This window comes from Eschrichtius robustus, chromosome 9 (assembly GCF_028021215.1).
Source record: "Eschrichtius robustus isolate mEscRob2 chromosome 9, mEscRob2.pri, whole genome shotgun sequence".
NCBI lineage: Eukaryota > Metazoa > Chordata > Mammalia > Artiodactyla > Eschrichtiidae > Eschrichtius > Eschrichtius robustus.
The window spans coordinates 35,122,246-35,142,268 of NC_090832.1; the positions used below are offsets into that span (position 1 = coordinate 35,122,246).

Here is a 20,023-nt window from a genome sequence, read left to right on the forward strand (position 1 = left end):
AGTAGAAACTTTTCTCCCCCCAGTGAAATTTTACTTGGAACTCCACTTGCTTACTAGGTCACAACTTTTACAGCTCAACCAAGAACATTGTTCTGGCAATTGTTTTTCATTCATTCAATTCATTTATTGAGTATCTACTATGTGCTAGGGACCATGCTAGACACTAGGATATGTTGGTGAACAAAACAATCAAAGACTCCTATCCCTGTGGAGCATAAGTTCCATTTTGGGGAAACAAACAATAAATAATGATGATAATAAATAAGCAAACTATATGGAATGATTGAAGGTAAAGGATGACATTGAAAATAGAGAAACAGAGAAGGACAAAGGACAGAGATAGTTGCATTTTTAAATAGAGCACTGTCTTAGTCCATTTTGTGGCTATAAAAAAATGCCATAGACTGGACGGCTTATAAACAACAGAAATTTATTTCTACAGTTCTGGAGATTGGGAAGTCCAAGATCAAGGTGCTGGCAGATTTGGTCTCTGGTGAAGGTCTACTTCCTAGTTCATAGGTGGCTGTTTTCTCGTTGTGTCCTCACATGTCAGAAGGGCAAGGGAGCTCTCTCTGGGGTCTCTTTTATAAGGGCTGTAATCTCATTACCTAATTACCTCCCAAAGGTCCCACCTCCAAATACCATCACATTGAGGATTAGGTTTTAACAAATGAATTTGGGGGAGGGGAACAAAAATTCAGACTATGGGAAGCACATTTTGGGGAAGTCTCATGGAGAAGATGACATTTAAGCAGACATGAAGAAGAAGAGGTGTTGGCCATAAATATATCGGGCTGAAGGATGTGGCAGGCAGAGGAAACAGGCTTTTTGAAAACCTGATTAACAACAAGGAGGTCATGGAGGGAGCAGTAAATTAGAATGAGGCAACCCAGTGGCAGATGAGATCAACGTGGTACCTAGGACCTCGGTTAAGTGCTTTGACTTTTACTGAAGTGAAAAGGACTGCCACTGTGGGGCAATGAACAGGAGAAAGATATGATCAATTTAACATTTAAAAAGACTGTCTGGCTTCCCTACAAAGATTTGACTGTAAGAAGACAGTTTAGGAAGCCACTGCAATAAACTAGGCAAGAAATAATGTAGCTTAGATCAGAGTGGTTCTGGGGTAATGGATGTTGAGTGTTAGGAAAAAAGACAGAGAAGCTAAGGTGTCTCAGATTTCTGCACCAAACAAGGAGAATGAGCAACAGATAGATTAGGTTTGGGTTGGGAAGATCAGAATTTCAGTTTAAGCATGTTAATTTTGAGACATCTATTAGATAGCCAAGTGGAGATCTTAAATAGATATTTAGAGTGCAGGAGAATTATTTGGCTAGAGATACATGTTGGGGAATCATCAGCATACAGATGGTACTTAAAAACATGAGACTGTGTAAGATCATGTGGGTGTGAGTGTGGACAGAGAAAGGAGGAGAACCAAGAAACATTAAAAGATGTGTGGGGGGGGGGGGAGAGTGGGTGGTATGTAGAGGAGAAGAAACCAGAAAGAAAGTTGAGAAGAATTATAAGAAAGAAATAAGTGAGGTAACTCTAGCAAAGAGTCGAATCTACTCTGTCAAATGCTGCTGATATATCAAGTAGGATGAGATAGGCTAGCACATCTCCAGTGAATTTGGTACAGAAGTATTGAAGATAGGTCAGGAATTGGGTACATAAAAATTTAACAGAAGTTAGATAGCCTGGCGCGGAGGCTTTCTCTGGCAATAAAGTTGTCCTAAGTTATTAAGACAATTCTTTCCCCACCGTACCCATAGTGCCCAAATACAGACTGGGATCTAGCTTGCATTAGGGTCCCTATGGTCAATTTAAAGCCCTCAGAAAGTCGTTAATGGCATCTATTTTACCAGTGTCAAGTTGTTCCCTCAACTTGAGAAATGACCTAAGTCTATGAACCCATCTAGTCCTAGCTCTACAATTCTTAAACACAGCTCATTTTGTTTTTTTTTTTTTAAATGTGGGAAGGTTTTAGTCCACAGTACTTTTGCATATATTCTGCCGTTGGCCAGCTAATATATTTTCTACATATATGACAAAGATACTGATTTCCAGATTGCTTTTGGTAACTCTAGCATTTGCTTTCTTTTTTTGTTTTTCACACACACACACTGTATTTTATTTTTACAAGAGATAAATAGACTGACACCAAGCATTGTACATGGATGACCACAACAAAAGCAACAATGATTGCAATTACCAAACATGAAACACACTCATACTATGTCATAATATTGACATTCAGTCCAGTAATCCTCCACTGTAACAGCTCCTTTACTTTGCAGTGAAAATTGATTTCTATATTCTTTGCCTCTGAGTCCTTGTGGGATTTTTTTTTTAAATTCAAACAGAAAGTCACAAAAATTATACTCATCCTCATCAGTTCACTCAGTCCCATGTAATTAATTTTTTTTTATCTTGATCTTTTGTTAGCACTTTTATGAGTTCATCAGTTTTTCATTAGAGTTCTGAAAATGCTTATTCATTCAGTTCAGCAGTACAGTCAGTTACCAGAAACCTGTACTTGTCAGAGTCTTTTCCATGAATTTCTTGAAGATGAAACCCTTTTATAGGAACATATTTGCAAAAGCATCAGAGTACACCCAGAACTGTCTGTAAATGACAAAAGACTTAAAAATGACCATGGTTAAAGATTTGATGAAAGTTCGTAATAATGCAGTTGACAAGAAAATTAGTTATTTCTGAGATATACATTTTAAAGTAATAACTAGGATTATGACTTATGACATTATACCAGAACATATACGATTTTTAGAAATTTCATGTAATGTCTGAAACATTTATATTAACATATTTCCATACAAATAACCCAATGAAAGTTTGGTATTAGTTGTTTTGTTTTTTTATACTGCAGGTTATTATTAGTCATCAATTTTATACACATCAGTGTATACATGTCAATCCCAATCGCCCAGTTCAGCACACCACCATCCCCACCCCACCGCAGTTTTCCCCCCTTGGTGTCCATATGTCTGTTCTCTACATCTGTGTCTCAACTTCTGCCCTGCAAACTGGCTCATCTGTACCATTTTTCTAGGTTCCACATACATGCATTAATATATGATATTTGTTTTTCTCTTTCTGACTTACTTCACTCTGTATGACAGTCTCTAGATCCATCCACGTCTCAACAAATGACTCAGTTTCATTCCTTTTTATGGCTGAGTAATATTCCATTGTATATATGTACCACATCTTCTTTATCCATTCGTCTGTTGATGGGCATTTAGGTTGCTTCCATGACCGGGCTATTGTAAAGAGTGCTGCAGTGAACATTGGGGTGCATGTGTCTTTTTGAATTTTGGTTTTCTCAGGGTATATGCCCAGTAGTGGGATTGCTGGGTCATATGGTAGTTCTATTTTTAGTTTTTTAAGGAACCTCCATATTGTTCTCCATAGTGGCTATATCAATTTACATTCCCACCAACAGTGCAAGAGGGTTCCCTTTTCTCCACACCCTCTCCAGGATTTGTTGTTTGTAGATTTTCTGATGATGCCCATTCTAACTGGTGTGAGGTGATACCTCATTGTAGTTTTGATTTGCATTTCTCTAATAATTAGTGATTTTGAGCATCTTTTCATGTGCTTCGTGGCCGTCTGTATGTCTTCTTTGGAGAAATGTCTATTTAGGTCTTCTGCCCATTTTTGGATTGGGGTGTTTGTTTCTTTAATATTGAGCTGAAGGAGCTGTTTATATTTTGGAGATTAATCCTTTGTCCGTTGATTCGTTTGCAAATATTTTCTCCCATTCTGAGGGTTGTCTTTTCATCTTGTTTATGGTTTCCTTTGCTGTGCAAAAGCTTTGAAGTTTCATTAGGTCCCATTTGTTTATTTTTGTTTGTATTTCCATTACTCTAGGAGGCGGATCAAAAAAGATCTTGCTGTGATTTATGTCAAAGAGTGTTCTTCCTATGTTTTCCTCTAAGAGTTTTATAATGTCCAGTCTTACATTTAGGTCTCTAATCCATTTTGAGTTTATTTTTGTGTATGGTGTTAGGGAGTATTCTAATTTCATTCTTTTACATGTAGCTGTCCAGTTTTCCCAGGACCACTTATTGAAGAGACTGTCTTTTCTCCATGGTGTATCTTTGCCTCCTTTGTCATAGATTAGCTGACCATAGGTGCGTGGGTTTATCTCTGGGCTCTCTATCTTGTTCCATTGATCTATGTTTCTGTTTTTGTGCCAGTACCATATTGTCTTGATTACTGTAGCTTTGTAGTATAGTGTGAAGTCAGGGAGTCTGATTCCTCCAGCTCCGTTTTTTTCCATTAAGACTGCTTTGGCTATTCGGGGTCTTTTATGTCTCCATACAAATTTTAAGATGATTTGTTCTAGCTCCGTAAAAAATGCCATTGGTAATTTGATAGGGATTGCATTGAATCTGTAGATTGCTTTGGGTAGTATACTCATTTTCACAATGTTGATTCTTCCAATCCAAGAACATGGTATATCTCTCCATCTGTTGGTACCATCTTTAATTTCTTTCATCAGTGTCTTATAGTTTTCTGAGTACAGGTCTTTTACCTCATTAGGTAGGTTTATTCCTAGGTATTTTATTCTTTTTGTTGCAGTGGTAAATGGGAGTGTTTCCATAATTTCTCTTTCAGATTTTTCATCATTAGTGTATAGGAATGCAAGAGATTTCTGTGCATTATTTTGTATCCTGCAACTTTACCATATTCATTAATTAGCTCTAGCAGTTTTCTGGTGGGAGTTTTAGGATTCTCTATGTATAGTATCATGTCATCTGCAAACAGTGACAGTTTTACTTCTTCTTTTCCAATTTGTATTCCTTTTATTTCTTTTTCTTCTCTGATTGCCGTGGCTAGGACTTCCAGAACTATGTTGAATAATAGTGGTGAGAGTGGACATCCTTGTCTCGTTCCTGATCTTAGAGGAAATGCTTTCAGCTTTTCACCGTTGAGAATGGTGTTTCCTGTGGGTTTGTCGTATATGGCCTTTATTATGTTGAGGTAGGTTCCCTCTATGCCCACTTTCTGCAGAGTTTTTATCATAAATGGGTGTTGAAGTTTGTCAAAAGCTTTTTCTGCATCTATTGAGATGATCATATGGTTTTTCTTCTTCAATTTGTTAATATGGTGTATCACATTGATTGATTTGCGTATAGTGAAGAATCCTTGCATCCCTGGGATAAATCCCACTTGATCGTGGTGTATGATCCTTTTAATGTGTTGTTGGATTCTGTTTGCTAGTATCTTGTTGAGGATTTTTGCATCTATATTCATCAGTGATATTGGTCTGTAATTTTCTTTTTTTGTAGTGTCTTTGTCTGGTTTTGGTATCAGGGTGATGGTGGCCTCATAGAATGAGTTTGGGAGTGTTCCTTCCTCTTCAATTTTTTGGAAGAGTTTGAGAAGGATAGGTGTTAGCTCTTCTCTAAATGTTTGATAGAATTTACCTGTGAAGCCATCTGGTCCTGGACTTTTGTTTGTTGGAAGATTTTTAATCACAGTTTCAATTTCATTACTTATGATTGGTCTGTTCATATTTTCTATTTCTTCCTGGTTCAGTCTTGGAAGGCTATACCTTTCTAAGAATTTGTCCATTTCTTCCAGGCTGTCCATTTTATTGGCATAAAGTTGCTTGTAGTAGTCTCTTAGGATGCTTTGTATTTTTGTGGTGTCTGTTGTAACTTCTCCTTTTTCATTTCTGATTTTATTGATTTGAGTCCTCTCCCTCTTTTTCTTGCTGAGTCTGGCTAATGGCTTATCAATTTTGTTTATCTTCTCAAAGAACCAGCTTTTAGTTTTATTGATCTTTGCTATTGTTTTCTTTGTTTCTGTTTCATTTATTTCTGCTCTGATCTTTATGATTTCTTTCCTTCTGCTAGCTTTGGGTTTTGTTTGTTCTTCTTTCTCTAGTTTCTTTAGGTGTAAGGTTAGATTGTTTACTTGAGATTTTTCTTGTTTCTTTAGGTAGGCTTGTATAGCTATAAACTTCCCTCTTAGAACTGCTTTTGCTGCTTCCCATAAGTTTTGGGTCGTCGTGTTTTCATTGTCATTTGTCTCTAGGTATTTTTTGATTCCCTCTTTGATTTCTTCAGTGATCTCTCGGTTATTTAGTAACGTATTGTTTAGCCTCCATGTGTTTGTGTTTTTTACGTTTTTTTCCCCTGTAATTCATTTCTAATCTCATAGCGTTGTGGTCAGAAAAGATGCTTGATATGATTTCAATTTTCTTAAATTTACTGAGGCTTGATTTGTGACCCAAGATGTGATCTATCCTGGAGAATGTTCCGTGCGCACTTGAGAAGAACATGTAATCTGCTGTTTTTGGATGGAATGTCCTATAAATATCAATTAAAGATATCTGGTCTATTGTGTCATTTAAAGCTTCTGTTTCCTTATTTATTTTCATTTTGGATGATCTGTCCATTGGTGTAAGTGAGGTGTTAAAGTCCCCCACTATTATTGTGTTACTGTCAATTTCCTCTTTTATAGCTGTTAGCAATTGCCTTATGTATTGAGGTGCTCCTATGTTGGGTGCATATATATTTATAATTGTTATATCTTGTTCTTGGATTGATCCCTTGATCATTATGTAGGGTCCTTCCTTGTCTCTTGTAACATTCTTTATTTTAAAGTCTATTTTATCTGATATGAGTGTAGCTACTCCAGCTTTCTTTTGATTTCCATTTGCATGGAATATCTTTTTCCATCCCCTCACTTTCAGTCTGTATGTGTCCCTAGGTCTAAAGTGGGTCTCTTGTAGACAGCATATATATGGGTCTTGTTTTTATATCCATTTAGCAAGCCTGTGTCTTTTGGTTGGGGCATTTAATCCATTCATGTTTAAGGTAATTATCGATATGTATGTTCCTATGACCATTTTCTTAATTGTTTTGGGTTTGTTTTGGTAGGTCCTTTTCTTCTCTTGTGTTTCCCACTTAGAGAAGTTCCTTTAGCATTTGTTGTAGAGCTGGTTTGGTGGTGCTGAATTCTCTTAGCTTTTGCTTGTCTGTAAAGCTTTTGATTTCTCCATCAAATCTAAATGAGATCCTTGCCGGGTAGAGTAATTTTGGTTGTAGGTTCTTCCCTTTCATCACTTTAAGTATATCATGCCACTCCCTTCTGGCTTGTAGAGTTTCTGCTGAGAAATCAGCTGTTAACCTTATGGGAGTTCCCTTGTATGTTATTTGTCATTTTTCCCTTGCTGCTTTCAATGATTTTTCTTTGTCTTTAATTTTTGCCACTTTGATTACTATGTGTCTCGGTGTGTTTCTCCTTGGGTTTATCCTGTATGGGACTCTCTGCACTTCCTGGACTTGGGTGGCTATTTCCTTTCCCATGTTAGGGAAGTTTTCGACTATAATCTCTTCAAATATGTTCTCTGGTCCTTTCTCTCTCTCTTCTCCTTCTGGGACCCCTATAATGCGAATGTTGTTGCGTTTAATGTTGTCCCAGAGGTCTCTTAGGCTGTCTTCGTTTCTTTTCATTCTTTTTTCTTTAGTCTGTTCCGCAGCAGTGAATTCCACCATTCTGTCTTCCAGGTCACTTATGCTTTCTTCTGCCTCAGTTATTCTGCTATTGATTCCTTCTAGTGTAGTTTTCATTTCAGTTATTGTATTGGTCATCTCTGTTTGTTTGTTCTTTAATTCTTCTAGGTCTTTGTTAATCATTTCTTGCATCTTCTCAATCTTTGCCTCCATTCTTATTCCGAGGTCCTGGATCATCTTCACTATCATTATTCTGAATTCTTTTTCTGGAAGGTTGCCTATCTCCACTTCATTTAGTTGTTTTTCTGGGGTTTTTTCTTGTTCCTTCATCTGGTATATAGCCCTCTGCCTTTTCATCTTGTCTGTCTTTCTGTAAATGTGCTTTTCGTTCCACAGGCTGGAGGATTGTAGTTTTTTCTTGCTTCTGCTGTCTGCCCTCTGGTGGTTGAGGCTACCTAAGAGGCTTGATGGGAGGCTCTGGTGGTGGGTAGAGCTGACTGTTGCTGTGGCGGTCAGAACTCTGTAAAACTTTAATCGACTTGACTGTTGATGGGTGAGGCTGGGTTCCCTCCCTGTTGGTTGTTTTGCCTGAGGCAAGCCAACACCGGAGCCTACCTGGGCTCTTTGGTGGGGATAATGACAGACTCTGGGAGGGCTCACGCCAAGGAATACTTCCCAGAACCTCTGCTTCCAGTGTCCTTGTCCCCACGGTGAAACAGAGCCAGCCCCCGACTCTGCAGGAGACCCTCCAACACTAGCAGGTAGGTCTGGTTCAGTCTCCCCCAAGGTCACTGCTCCTTCCCCCGGGTCCCGATGCGCACACTATTCTGTGTGCGCCCTCCAAGAGTGGGGTCTCTGTTTCCCCCAGTCCTGTCGAAGTCCTGCAATCAATTCCCACTAGGCTTCAAAGTCTGATTCTCTATGAATTCCTCCTCCCATTGCCGGACCCCCAGGTTGGGAAGCCTGACATGGGGCTCAGAACCTTCACTCCAGTGGGTGGACTTCTGTGGTATAAGTGTTCACCAGTTTGTGAGTCACCCACCCAGCAGTTATGGGAGTTGATTTTACTCTGATTGTGCCCCTCCTACCGTCTCACTGTGGCTTCTCCTCTGTCCTTGGACGTGGAGTATCCTCCTTGGTGAAGTCCAGTGTCTTCCTGTCGATGATTGTCCAGCAGCCAGTTGTGATTCTGGTGCTCTCGCAAGAGGGAGTGAGAGCACGTCCTTCTACTCCGCCATCTTGGTTAATCTCTCCACACAGTTCATTTTGATTCAAATAAGTGTGATTTTAAAGTTTCTAAAATTACCTTGGGGTTCAGGGAAACCTGTGGCAACAATCTCAAAGGTTTGGGTTTGCTAAACTTTATAAAATGAACTGGTAAAGTTTTTTTTAGCATTCCCCCCACCCCGTTCTTTTTTTAATGGAGAATCTTTACAATTTTTATTGAACTTCAGCCTATAGGCAACCATTGGTTTTTTTCTTTTCTCTATTTTATGTTCAAGAAAATAAAATAATGCAATTTCATACTGTGTTTTTAGGAACTCTGTTACACAGCATGTGCAAGTAATATGACACAAATTATAGTTTTCAGAGGCTGCATAAACAGTAATATAAAATGTAATAATATAGGTAATGTTTTATAAGAGAAACATTCTGTCTTCTAAATCTTCCAAATTATTAATTTTCAAAAGCATCCAGGGAAGAAAGAATATTGACAAACGGGTGGCTAGATATACTGGGAAACAATGGTAGATTGTGAAAAGGCTATAAAACATTAAGTGTTAGGAAATTGTCAAGAAAATATAAACCATTATAAAATCCTGTTGATATTAACATATAACTTTATTTTTTAATGTAAGACCATTTATAAGGATACTATGTGGGACAGTATATGGAGAGCAGAGGATTTTAGGACAATATTTTAAGTGTCTGTGTAGTCTCAAAGAAAGACTTCTGAGACAGTGGGCTCTTGGAAAGAATACAGAGATTCATTAGTCCCCAGGGACACATTAGGCAAAGAATACATTGGTAAGCACTCTACCAGCGAATCTAGGGTTCCTGAGTGGCTCCTTTGACTGTAACCCATCCTATGCCACTTCTTTTCTAACTAGATGTTAATATAGCACCAGCAGAGAAAGAAATAGTTTTCACATTGGAAAAAGACTGCATTTTGGTATCCATTTCCATATATTAATCTTGAGTACTTTATATCCCAAGATTTTGCAATACGGTTATATCCCACAGGATAGAATTTGTATATAGAATGTGTCTTGGGCCTTATGCAGGAAGAGTCTTACTTGGAGTACCCAAACTTTCTTCTAGGATAATTTTACGTACAATATCTGGACCTCAAAAGCATGACCTAAAATGATATAATAAATTTTCTGGGAAAACACACACATATACATTTAAACACGTGCACATATATTCATGTATGTTATGTGTGATAAAACTACAAAGAAAACCAAGGGAACGGTTAACACCAAAATCAGGAGAATGATTACTCTTAGGTTGCAGTGAGGAGGATGTGATTTTGGTGAGGTTTGCAGGGCTCCAAGATACTGGTTAATGTCTACTTCTAAAACTAGGCAGATTTATGGGTATTGTTTTTATTTACCATCTATTTCATTTTTAAATTTAAAAAAGGAAAGTCATACATAAGAAATGTTACATCATGAGCATCTGAGATTTTTTTTTAAGGAAATTTATTTATGGTACCCCTGGACTGATTTTAATACTACTTCAGAGCAACATTTTGATACACAAAATGTCTTTTTGTTTTTTTGTTTTCCAGTTAGAAAGGATATAGTCCGTATCCTCCCCAGTTTAGATGTTGAAGTCAAAGACATTACAGACAGTTATGATTCCAACTGGTTTCTTCAGCTGTTATCTACACAAGATCTTTTTGAAATGACCAGTAAAGAGTTCCCCATAGTGGCTGAAGTCATAGAAGCGCCTCAAGGAAACCAGCTACCCAGAAACGTTTTACAACCTGGGAAAACCATTGTGATCCACAAAAAGTGCCAGGCATCAAGGATCTTAGCTTCAGAAATTAGAAGCAATTTTCCTAAGAGACACTTCTTGATCCCCCCTAGCTATAAAGGCAAATTCAAGCGGCGACCTCGGGAGTTCCCAACCCCCTATGACCTTGAGATAGCAAAGAGTGAAAAGGAGCCTCTCCACGTGGTGGCCACCAAAGCCTTTCATTCCCCCCATGACGAGCTGTCATCTGTATCTGCCGGGGACCAGTTTCTAGTGCATCACTCACAGACGACGGAAGTCCTCTGCGAAGGGATCAAAAAAGTGGTGAACGTTCTGGCTTGTGAAAAAATCCTCAAAAAATCCTATGAGGCAGCACTGCTCCCTTTGTACATGGAAGGAGGTTTTGTAGAGGTGATTCATGATAAGAAGCAGTACCAGATTTCTGAGCTCTGTGCACAGTTCCACTTGCCCTTCAATGTGAAGGTTTCTGTGAGAGATCTTTTCACTGAAGAAGACATTTTGGCTGCTACACCAGGACTACGGTTGGAGGAAGCTATCACAGACTCTTATCTACTCATAAGTGACTTTGCCAACCCCAAGGAGTGCTGGGAAATTCCTGCTGGCCGCGTGAATATGACTGTTCAGTTAGTTAATAATTTGTCTGGGGATCCAGGATCATTTCTAGTCAGGACTCTGGTCGAAGAGATCCCTGAAGAACAGTATTATATGATGCGGAGATATGAAAACTCTTTCTCGTACCCCCCACCTCGCCCTCCCAAACATCCCTCCGTGGAGGAAACAAAGTTAAGCCTGCTCAGCTTAGCAGAAGAAAAGACAGTGGGTCTGCCCAAGTCTCCCAAGGTAAGGCTATGATTTTGCAGTTTTTCCTCTTGAGTGTTTTTCTGGGGGCAAGTTATTTCAAGTCTCTTCTGAGTCTGGTTTTTGCTTACTTTTCTTCCTTTCATGCCATATTTGAAATGAGCCTTTCTGGTGCACAGTAGATGATTGAACATCAACAGAGCCTAAGCTGTTACAGCGTTTTGTATTTTGATGCTTAACCAGTAGATGTGACAAGAAGTTTAGGAATTAGAACTAGCAGGGATGACACATGATTACAAACTGCTGTTTCAGTGTGTTTTGGTAATTAGGAATGGTTTATAAGGTGCCTCAGAAGCGAACCTCTTTTATTTTGGAAGTGCTGTTCATGTTTTTCTAGGTGGAGTTGTTTTAATACTTCATCCAGGAAATGAGCACACAATCAACTCCCTTCTTCTGGGGGCGGGGGTACCAGTAGCATGCATCTATAGCACATGTCTTCATTTTGTTTTATGTGTGGAAAGATGTAAAAATATCTTGGCAGAACTGTGTGAGAACATGGGCATCTGCCCACATTCTGCCTGTCTGAGAATTGCCATCTTTAACAGTTCTATTGAAAAACAAAATCAATAAAATTGCAGGCAGTATGAGATCATTACAGAATCCACAACTCCATAACCACTCTAAAGATGGCAGGGGAGGGGTTTCAGCTTCATTTCTGCTTAAAGTTTTTGCCTCTTAAAAACTGCCTGCTGAGTGCCTGGAAAGCACTTGCCCTTACACCACGGAGCTTAAGTCGTTTATCTGGCAGGCAGTGGTTCTCTGGTGTGTGGAAATAGTGCATTCTGCTCTGGCAGATGTTGTGCTAGCAGCTTGGGGAAACAAAGCAATTAGTAAAACAAAGAGAGATGCTGTGTTTACTCTCTATACTCAGGAATGATAGCAGCCTCAGGCTTCAAGGATGTGGGTATGGAAATACATTTAATTCTACATTTCAAAGATTGCATTCTGATTGTATGCTGGGGAAATCCAGTAAACATCTTCAAACTCATCCTCAGGAAAAGATAAAACCAGCAGAAATTTCCTTTCCAGAAGAATCAATTTTGAAACTAAACTAAACAACTCTTTCCAAATAATGTTGATTAACAGGCTGCTATTAATGTGGAGAGTGCCTGGCTTCTCCTGTTTAATATATTTTTATTACTGAATTGAATGATGTGAGAGATGGAATGCTGTTGTCATTTTTAGTGGGAAGCAGAATAATGTCCCATCCCCCTACCCCCATCCTCTCACCCCCACCCAAGGTGTCTATACCTAAGCCTCCAGAACTGTGAATATGCTACATTGGTTAGTAAAAGAGACTTTGCACATGTACTTAAAATTAAGGACCTTGAGATGAGATTATCCTGGATTATTCAGGTAGGTCCAAGTTAATCACAAGAGTCCTTAAAATATCTTCCTCACTTAAGGTCAGGGTCAGAGAAAGATGTGACTACAGAAGAATGTTAAAGAGATGCGGCGGCGTTGCTACCTTTGAAGGTGGAGGAAAGGATCATTGAGCCAAGGAATGCAGATGGTCTCTAGTAGCGAGAAAGACAAGGAAGCTTTCTTCCCTAGAGCCTCCAGAAAGGAGCACAGCTCTGCTAACACCTTACTTTTAGTCAATGAGACTCCTGTTGAATTTCTGACTTACAAAACTCCAAGATAATAAATTCGTATTGTTTAAGGCACCAAGTTTATGTTACAGCAACAATAGAAAGCTAACATAGGACATAAGATTGGGAGGGAGGAATAAATAAAAACTTTAGATAGAAAAATCTGTATTTAAGTTAGGACTTGTTTTGCTGGCAAAGTGGCTTTTTTTCCCTTTTTCCTTTTAATGAAAGTAGTAGCTCAGGTACCCTTGGAGAACCTCAGGGTATACAGCTAGGCTTCAGGGACAACTGGAAACAGGATGTAGAACACAGCCAGAGTGGGTCTTCCTTTTCATCACACATTGGACATTACTTCTGACAGTTCCTGCATCTTGTAGTTTCATCACTAGAGAAGAACATAATCTCTTTGTTTAGTTCCAATTTTTAAAAAGGGAAGGACTTTGGATCACATGCCCATCTCTTGGTTCAATCAATTCATTGTCTGCCCCAGCTACAGCCAGGATTGGTGGGGAAGGGAATAAGGACTAGTTGTCTCAAATAATAGAAATATGTCTCAAATAACAGTATGTGAAGGTCTGGAGATATAAAAAAGTAGATGCCTATTACAATCAGAAAGGAAGAGATCAAAAATCCTAAACTTCTAAGAAACCATTCGTAGAAAAAAATAAATTTAATAAATTTTAAATGCCCTTTGAAAGAGTGTCAACTGAAAGTGATCTACGCGTTTTATTAGGAGAGAAACTCACAAAACAACAACGTTTCATCTAGGTTACTGCTTGGAAAAACCTTCAGTCCTCCTCCTATGTTTCTCCTTTACTCTCACACTACTGCCACACTCGCAAAACCTCCGACACCAGATGCATGGAAATTTTCCCTCAGCAAGCGATTCTTTGACACCAGTTGGGTGTCCTGCAATTACTTAGCTCAATTCAGACTCTGTCTACCTGGAGATAACATCAGATCCCACAGGTTAAGAGCTCAGTCCCACAGGTTAAGAGCTCACTCCCGCAAGACTGCTCCCCACTTCAGGTGCCAATTGCAAGTAGTAGGTCCACAGGTTACCGACAGCCTCTGTCTGACTTGGCTGCAAATCAGAGGTCCCCAGGACCCCCTCCTCAGGTTCCATTAATTTGCTAGAGTGGCTCACAGAACTCAGGGAAACACCTACTTACATTTACCAGTTAAAGGATATGATACAGAATACAGATGAACAGTCAGATAAAGAGACATGAAGGGTGAGGTCTGGAAGGGTCCCGAGAGCTCAGGAACTTCTGTCCCATAGAGTTAGGATACACCACCCCCCTGGTGTGTGGATGTGTCCACTAACCTGCAAGTTCTCTGAGCCGTGTACTTCTGGGAATTTTATGGAAGTTTCCTCATGTAAGCATGATCGATTATTAACTCCTTTTCCAGTCCTTCTCCCCTCTCTGGAGAATGGGGATTGGGGCTGAAAATTCCAAGCTTCTAATTATGGCTTGGTGTTTCTGGTGGCCAGCCCCAATCCAGGAGCCATCCGGGAGCCCACCCAGAGTCGCCTCATTAGAACAAAAGACACTCCTATCACCCAGGAAATTCCAGGAGATTTAGGAGCCCTGTGTCAGAAGCTGGGGTCAAAGACCAAATATCAAAACAGAAGATGCTCCTAGTGCTCTTATCATTCAGGAAGTTACAAGGGCTTCAGGAGCTTGGTGCCAGGAACCAGGGGCAGAGACCAATACATCTATTTCCTATTATCTCCCGCTACTGAAAGAAAACAAATGCAATCTTTGACTAAATTCATACACGTAGGATTCCAGATCAACTTAATAATTCCTAACTACTTGTTCATTTTTCAGGCCCCGTATGGATTCTTGTGTCTAGTTCTGAGTCCCACTCCTAAAGAATATTGATTACCTGAACTTTGTTAAGATATTAAGAGTTGTTTGTTAAGATGTTAAAAAGTCCAGGAGCCATTTCCTTCGTAAATGGTTTAGGGAACTGAGTGATAGTCTAAACTTGAATGACTTGGTACTAGATGATATTAGTTACTTTATACATTTTTGTGGCAAAGATTGCGTTCTTATTTTCCATTACAACACTAGCTGAGAGTGAAAGGGAGGACAATTTTGGAGTAATATGTTGGGACTTATTTCTTATCCCTGAAAAGGGTTCAGCAGAAGCTAGGAAACCCTAGGTCAGTAATGGTGTCAGGAGATTTCTGCTTGGTTGAAAGTTTATCAATTGATTGAGAATCTATGATTCTTTGTTTATGATAAGTTTCATAATTTCTGGTGTGGTCGATAAAGAGCTATATTTTCTCTGAAATCAGTTTAAAGTGTCAGAGGATGCTATAATTTACCTGTGTGCAGACCTACTGACCTCCTTATTTTCAACAATTTGTCTCACCATGAAGGTAGGACTCCACTTAATAGATCGTTTTTGAAATTTAAACAGAAGCTCTGTCAGTTTCTGCGTAGTGTACTCGAAAAGTCTTGCAACCAACCATTTCTTATGATCACAGTCATCCTTTTATATATTTCTTTTATATTTCTTCTGATATCTACATTAAAGCTCTTCTATTTATGTATGCATTTGAAGTGGTTGGATAAGACTTTTTTTTAGCACTTTGCAGGCAGGAAGCAGCCAGTGAAAACCAGCCTCTAAGGTTTTGGATTGTATGTGGAATATTGCTTTAAATTCAGAGAACAATTTGTAACAGTTATTCAGGGTTTAACTATTCAAACTGGCTTAACTTAGTAAAATACCTTATTACATATGTAGAGAAGAATATCAGATACTTCATTATATAGTTTACTTTTGTCTTCCTGGTGTCATTAGCTTTACTAGATCATTTCTTGCATTTCACAATAGGATAGTTGTACGGGCTGTCTAATTAAGAAACTAAATGTACTCAGTGTTAGCCAAATTCACTTGTAGTAGGTATCCATTGTTGGTTATGAACCCTACACATTCACCTAAGAAGTTTAGAAATGAAGACTATCTGAGGACAGGTTATTGGAACTAGGATAAATAGAAAGAATTGTTTTCCAAGGTAAGATTGTCAACTGTTCTCTAATACCTAAATAAGAAAAAAACAACTGTATTAGAAATTTGAGAATTGTGGTTTGGATATAAGCAGGGGCAGATGAGATGGGGGATGGATTTCAACAGAATTGATTGCACATTTCCAGGCCCATGAAGTTTGACATTGAAGGATTTTATTCTTGTTTTTTAAATGTGCTCGTTAACTGGGAAAATAATGTACGAAGTCTAAAAAAAAGGGATGAGAATGTATCAAGTGACCCTTCAAATTTCCTCTTAGGCTTATAACAATGTAAAAATAGTACTTTTAAGATTTGTGCATTCTAATACTTGATCAGATGAAAACAATATTATAAAGTGACTAAATAAATGAGGCTGGGCCTAAAATTCTGTTCTAAATAGCAATGTTGTGGGGTAAACTCTCCTTCCCTGGTGGTTAGTTTCTATGTCAGAATTAGTTTCAGATAGTTTGAAAGAGCATATTCTCGCTGGGGTTTTTGCCTGTCGTGGATATATATGGCTATGACTTCTGAGTGCCACATAGGAGAAATGTAACTTCTGTATTCTGATGAAAAAGTCTATAACCAGATAGAAAAACAAACCTTTGGTTGAAAGATGAGATATTCCACTCCTTCGGAGACTGCATCTGGGACCAGAAATCTTGCATTTCACTAACTCTGTTTGGCCATTTAATGCCCAAGTGTCCACTTTGCTGCCGGAATTTCTAGATTTTGTCGGAGAAGAACACCCATGGGAGACATTAAGGCAAAGAGCACGGGAGGCAGTTATGGGAAGGTACTGTGAATTGAGCAGAAAACAAACCTTGTACCAGAATTAGAGTGAGAGCTGAAAAAGACAGAAGGAAAGCAATAGTTTCTGGGAAGTGCAGAGAGAGAACACTTCAGCAGCTGCTGCTGGGTGCTAAGACTCATTTCTGATCTGGTGTGACAGTTAGAGTGACTGAAAAGTGGTAAAGATACCCACACTTCTAGGCTAAATCTAGATCTTTAGAGACATCCACTTATTTGTTGTCTATAGCATATAGTCCCAAAGGGTGTGATTTGTTTTTGTTTCTGTTAACCTGATGTGGTGTAAAGACATTAAGCATGTTTGGATTTGTTACCAACTTTGCACTTCTGAAGATTGATGCCTGTCTATTCTTGGTGTGTCCTCTTGGTCTAACATAGAAGCTGAAAGTCTGTTTCCCTGTGAATAGAGAAAATTAACATTTCAGCCATTTTCAAACACCAAAGGCAAAGAATGTGAAACATAGACATACTTAAAAAATTGGGGGTTTAAATCCAAATAACAAGGAAAGTAAAGGGAATCTATGATCTTCCTTTAAAAAGACAAATTTTAACTGTGAGATACAATTTTAGTATACTTTAGCAGATATTTAAGCTGTTCTTAGGACAGATTACTACATCATGGTTTTTGAATTGCCTGCGGTTTGTGGTCTAGTAAATGGCATTAGCTTGTACACAGCCAGCTATAGTAGGAAGAAGTGAAAAAGATGGGAGAAACAGGCAAAGGGTGAATAAAGGAAGTGCTGAGTTGAAAATTAGCCAAACTCAAGTTCCAACTGAAACCTTGCAGGTAGAAATCTGTGCCCAGTGGGAAACACAGAATATTTATAAGTTCTTTTGGTGCTTTTGGAAGTGGGAGGGTAATCAGAACTTTCAAACTTTTACTCTAGTTATGACATGTATTACCTTAATATTCGAGCTGAATAGCCGAAGAATGGTTTAGATGAGTTTTAAATGAAAAATAATTGGTTAAAGTAAGACATTAGAAAATATTGCCTGATTTTAAGGAAATTACAAGCGTTAAGTGAACAAGCTATCAAACTTATAAAAAAAAATTATTTTCCCTAAAGAGTTTTTGTCCAGAGAACATTGTTTCCATTCTGGGGTGGTTGAAGTATACTCCTGCTTGGAAATACTTGAATGAATCAAGAATTTACCCGTCTTTGAGCTTTTTACCAACTGAGAATGCTCTCACTGGGGGAGTGAGGAAGGGCTGATGAAAAACATTAGTTAATATTGTTCCTTGCTTCTCTCTCCCATCTTTGGAGTCAAGAACTAAAATACCACCAAATATGTGATTATTATATTTTCAGTGTTAGTATTACTTTTTAGCTCCACAAAAAATGTAAATTAAAAAGTATTTATTTTTCCAGTGGATTTACAAAATCATTGAATGAAATTTGGAGTAAATAATTTCACATTAAATTTTTGGCCTTTACAAAGGTTAGAATAGTTTTCACTTTCTTAAATTGTCCATAAGCTGTTTAGAAATGAGCAGCCATAACAGAAGAATCAGCAGTTTGGAATGTTCGATGCACAGTATGTATGAAGGGAGGGCATTTGACTTGCCAACTTCCTAAAATCCCTATACTGATTTTAGTGTCTAGAATCTTTGAGTTGAGTGTGGGCTCACTAGATATTTAACTGCTGTTTTTTGAGCTCACTACCTTCATTTTCTTTTAAAATTTTAAAAAAATCCAAAGAGTAGTTGGAGAAAGCTAGAGAAGGTAAGTTCCAACTGGTTTTGCAGTTTCCAAAACTGATTTATCTGAGTTTTTCATTACTATATTTATCGGTTCTGAATTTATTTTAGAATAAAAACCTTGCCTCGAAATAAATTAATAAGACATAAGCTATATATTTGAGCAAATACGTTTCTTGCAAGTCAACCATTACTTTAAATCACTGATGTCAGACCTACATAAATGAGAACATATGCTTTGTTTTGCAAACCAAATTTCCTGTGTAAATGTTAAGATAGAAAATGAGCGTAAGATGGTTCTGAAAGAATGCATAAGATAGGCTTCCAAAAATTAGTATTTTTTTCAAAAAATTTATAGAGAAAGAAATGATTCATACAAATGCATTATTTGAGGGCAAACTTTCAACCAGCCTTTTACAGCATTAAATTATTTTTCATTATACTTCATCCAGACTCTAACTTCAATATGATCATGATGTCCTGGTCATGCTGATCATGATGAAAAACACTTCTACTAACACAAATTGCTTTTAGTTATTTTGTAAGACATGCCATCGTTTACGACTTTTACTATGAACCAAGTACATAGCTAATTTTAAATCTGATGAGGAGAGGAAAAAATTAGAAATCTTATAAAATCAGAAAGCCATTGACTAAAAAATTAGCCAAAATGGGGCTTCCCTCGTGGTGCAGTGGTTTAGAATCCGCCTGCCAATGCAGGGGACACGGGATCGAGCCCTGGTCTGGGAAGATCCCACATGCCACGGAGCAACTGGGCCCGTAAGCCACAACTTCTGAGCCTGCGCGTCTGGAGCCTGTGCTCCGCAACAAGAGAGGCCGCGATAGTGAGAGGCCCGCGCACTGCGATGAAGAGTGGCCCCCGCTTGCCGCAACTAGAGAAAGCCCTTGCACAGAAACAAAGACCCAACACAGTCAAAAATAAATACATAAATTAATTAATTTAAAAAAAACTTAGCCAAAATGCAATAATTTTATATATCAAAGACCACAAGAACTGTATAATAAGTCTATAGTTATTTATGCAGATACAAAATGTAAGAGGACTGATTGTAAAATTATGGAGTTAGACAATATATATTGTAGGAGATAAGAATGGAGTTTTAACTTGTGACATTATGCTTATTTAGATGACTGAACTTTACATACCGTTTGTCCTTAAGGGAAGTTTGTTGTTTTCAAATGCTTTCCAAATATTAACTAATGTTTAAAAAGTATGCAATTACCAGTTGTGAGATAGGATAAAACACAAAGTCATAAGAGGTGTGTTCCTTTATTTGCTATCCAAGGATAGGAATTGCCCTACCCAAGCTATTTTTCTCCTCATTGTCTCTGGTTCCAGCTTCTTCCCTGAGCTGTAATCATTTCTGCTTTTTCCATTCACACTGGACTCTTCTCCAGCCAAATTCTCTCTCACAGGGTTGTCAGGCATCCTGTGTTCAATAAAATTTCATAAGGTCTATGATACAGACAGCTTTGGTCTGTATCAGTAATTAAAAAACCTCCTGCCCATTACTGAGCTCTTCCTCT

At 38.3% G+C, this 20,023-nt stretch overlaps 1 protein-coding gene across 1 annotated transcript in view; it reads left to right on the top strand.

Annotated features, from left to right (window-relative positions):
• THEMIS (thymocyte selection associated) overlaps nucleotides 1–20,023 on the top strand; it is a 181,822-nt gene that overhangs the window by 73,670 nt on the left and 88,129 nt on the right. The window contains exon 4 of the mRNA XM_068550825.1: nucleotides 10,288–11,336. Within this exon, the coding sequence (XP_068406926.1) occupies nucleotides 10,288–11,336 (1,049 nt within the window). The remainder of the gene's footprint in view (nucleotides 1–10,287; nucleotides 11,337–20,023) is intronic.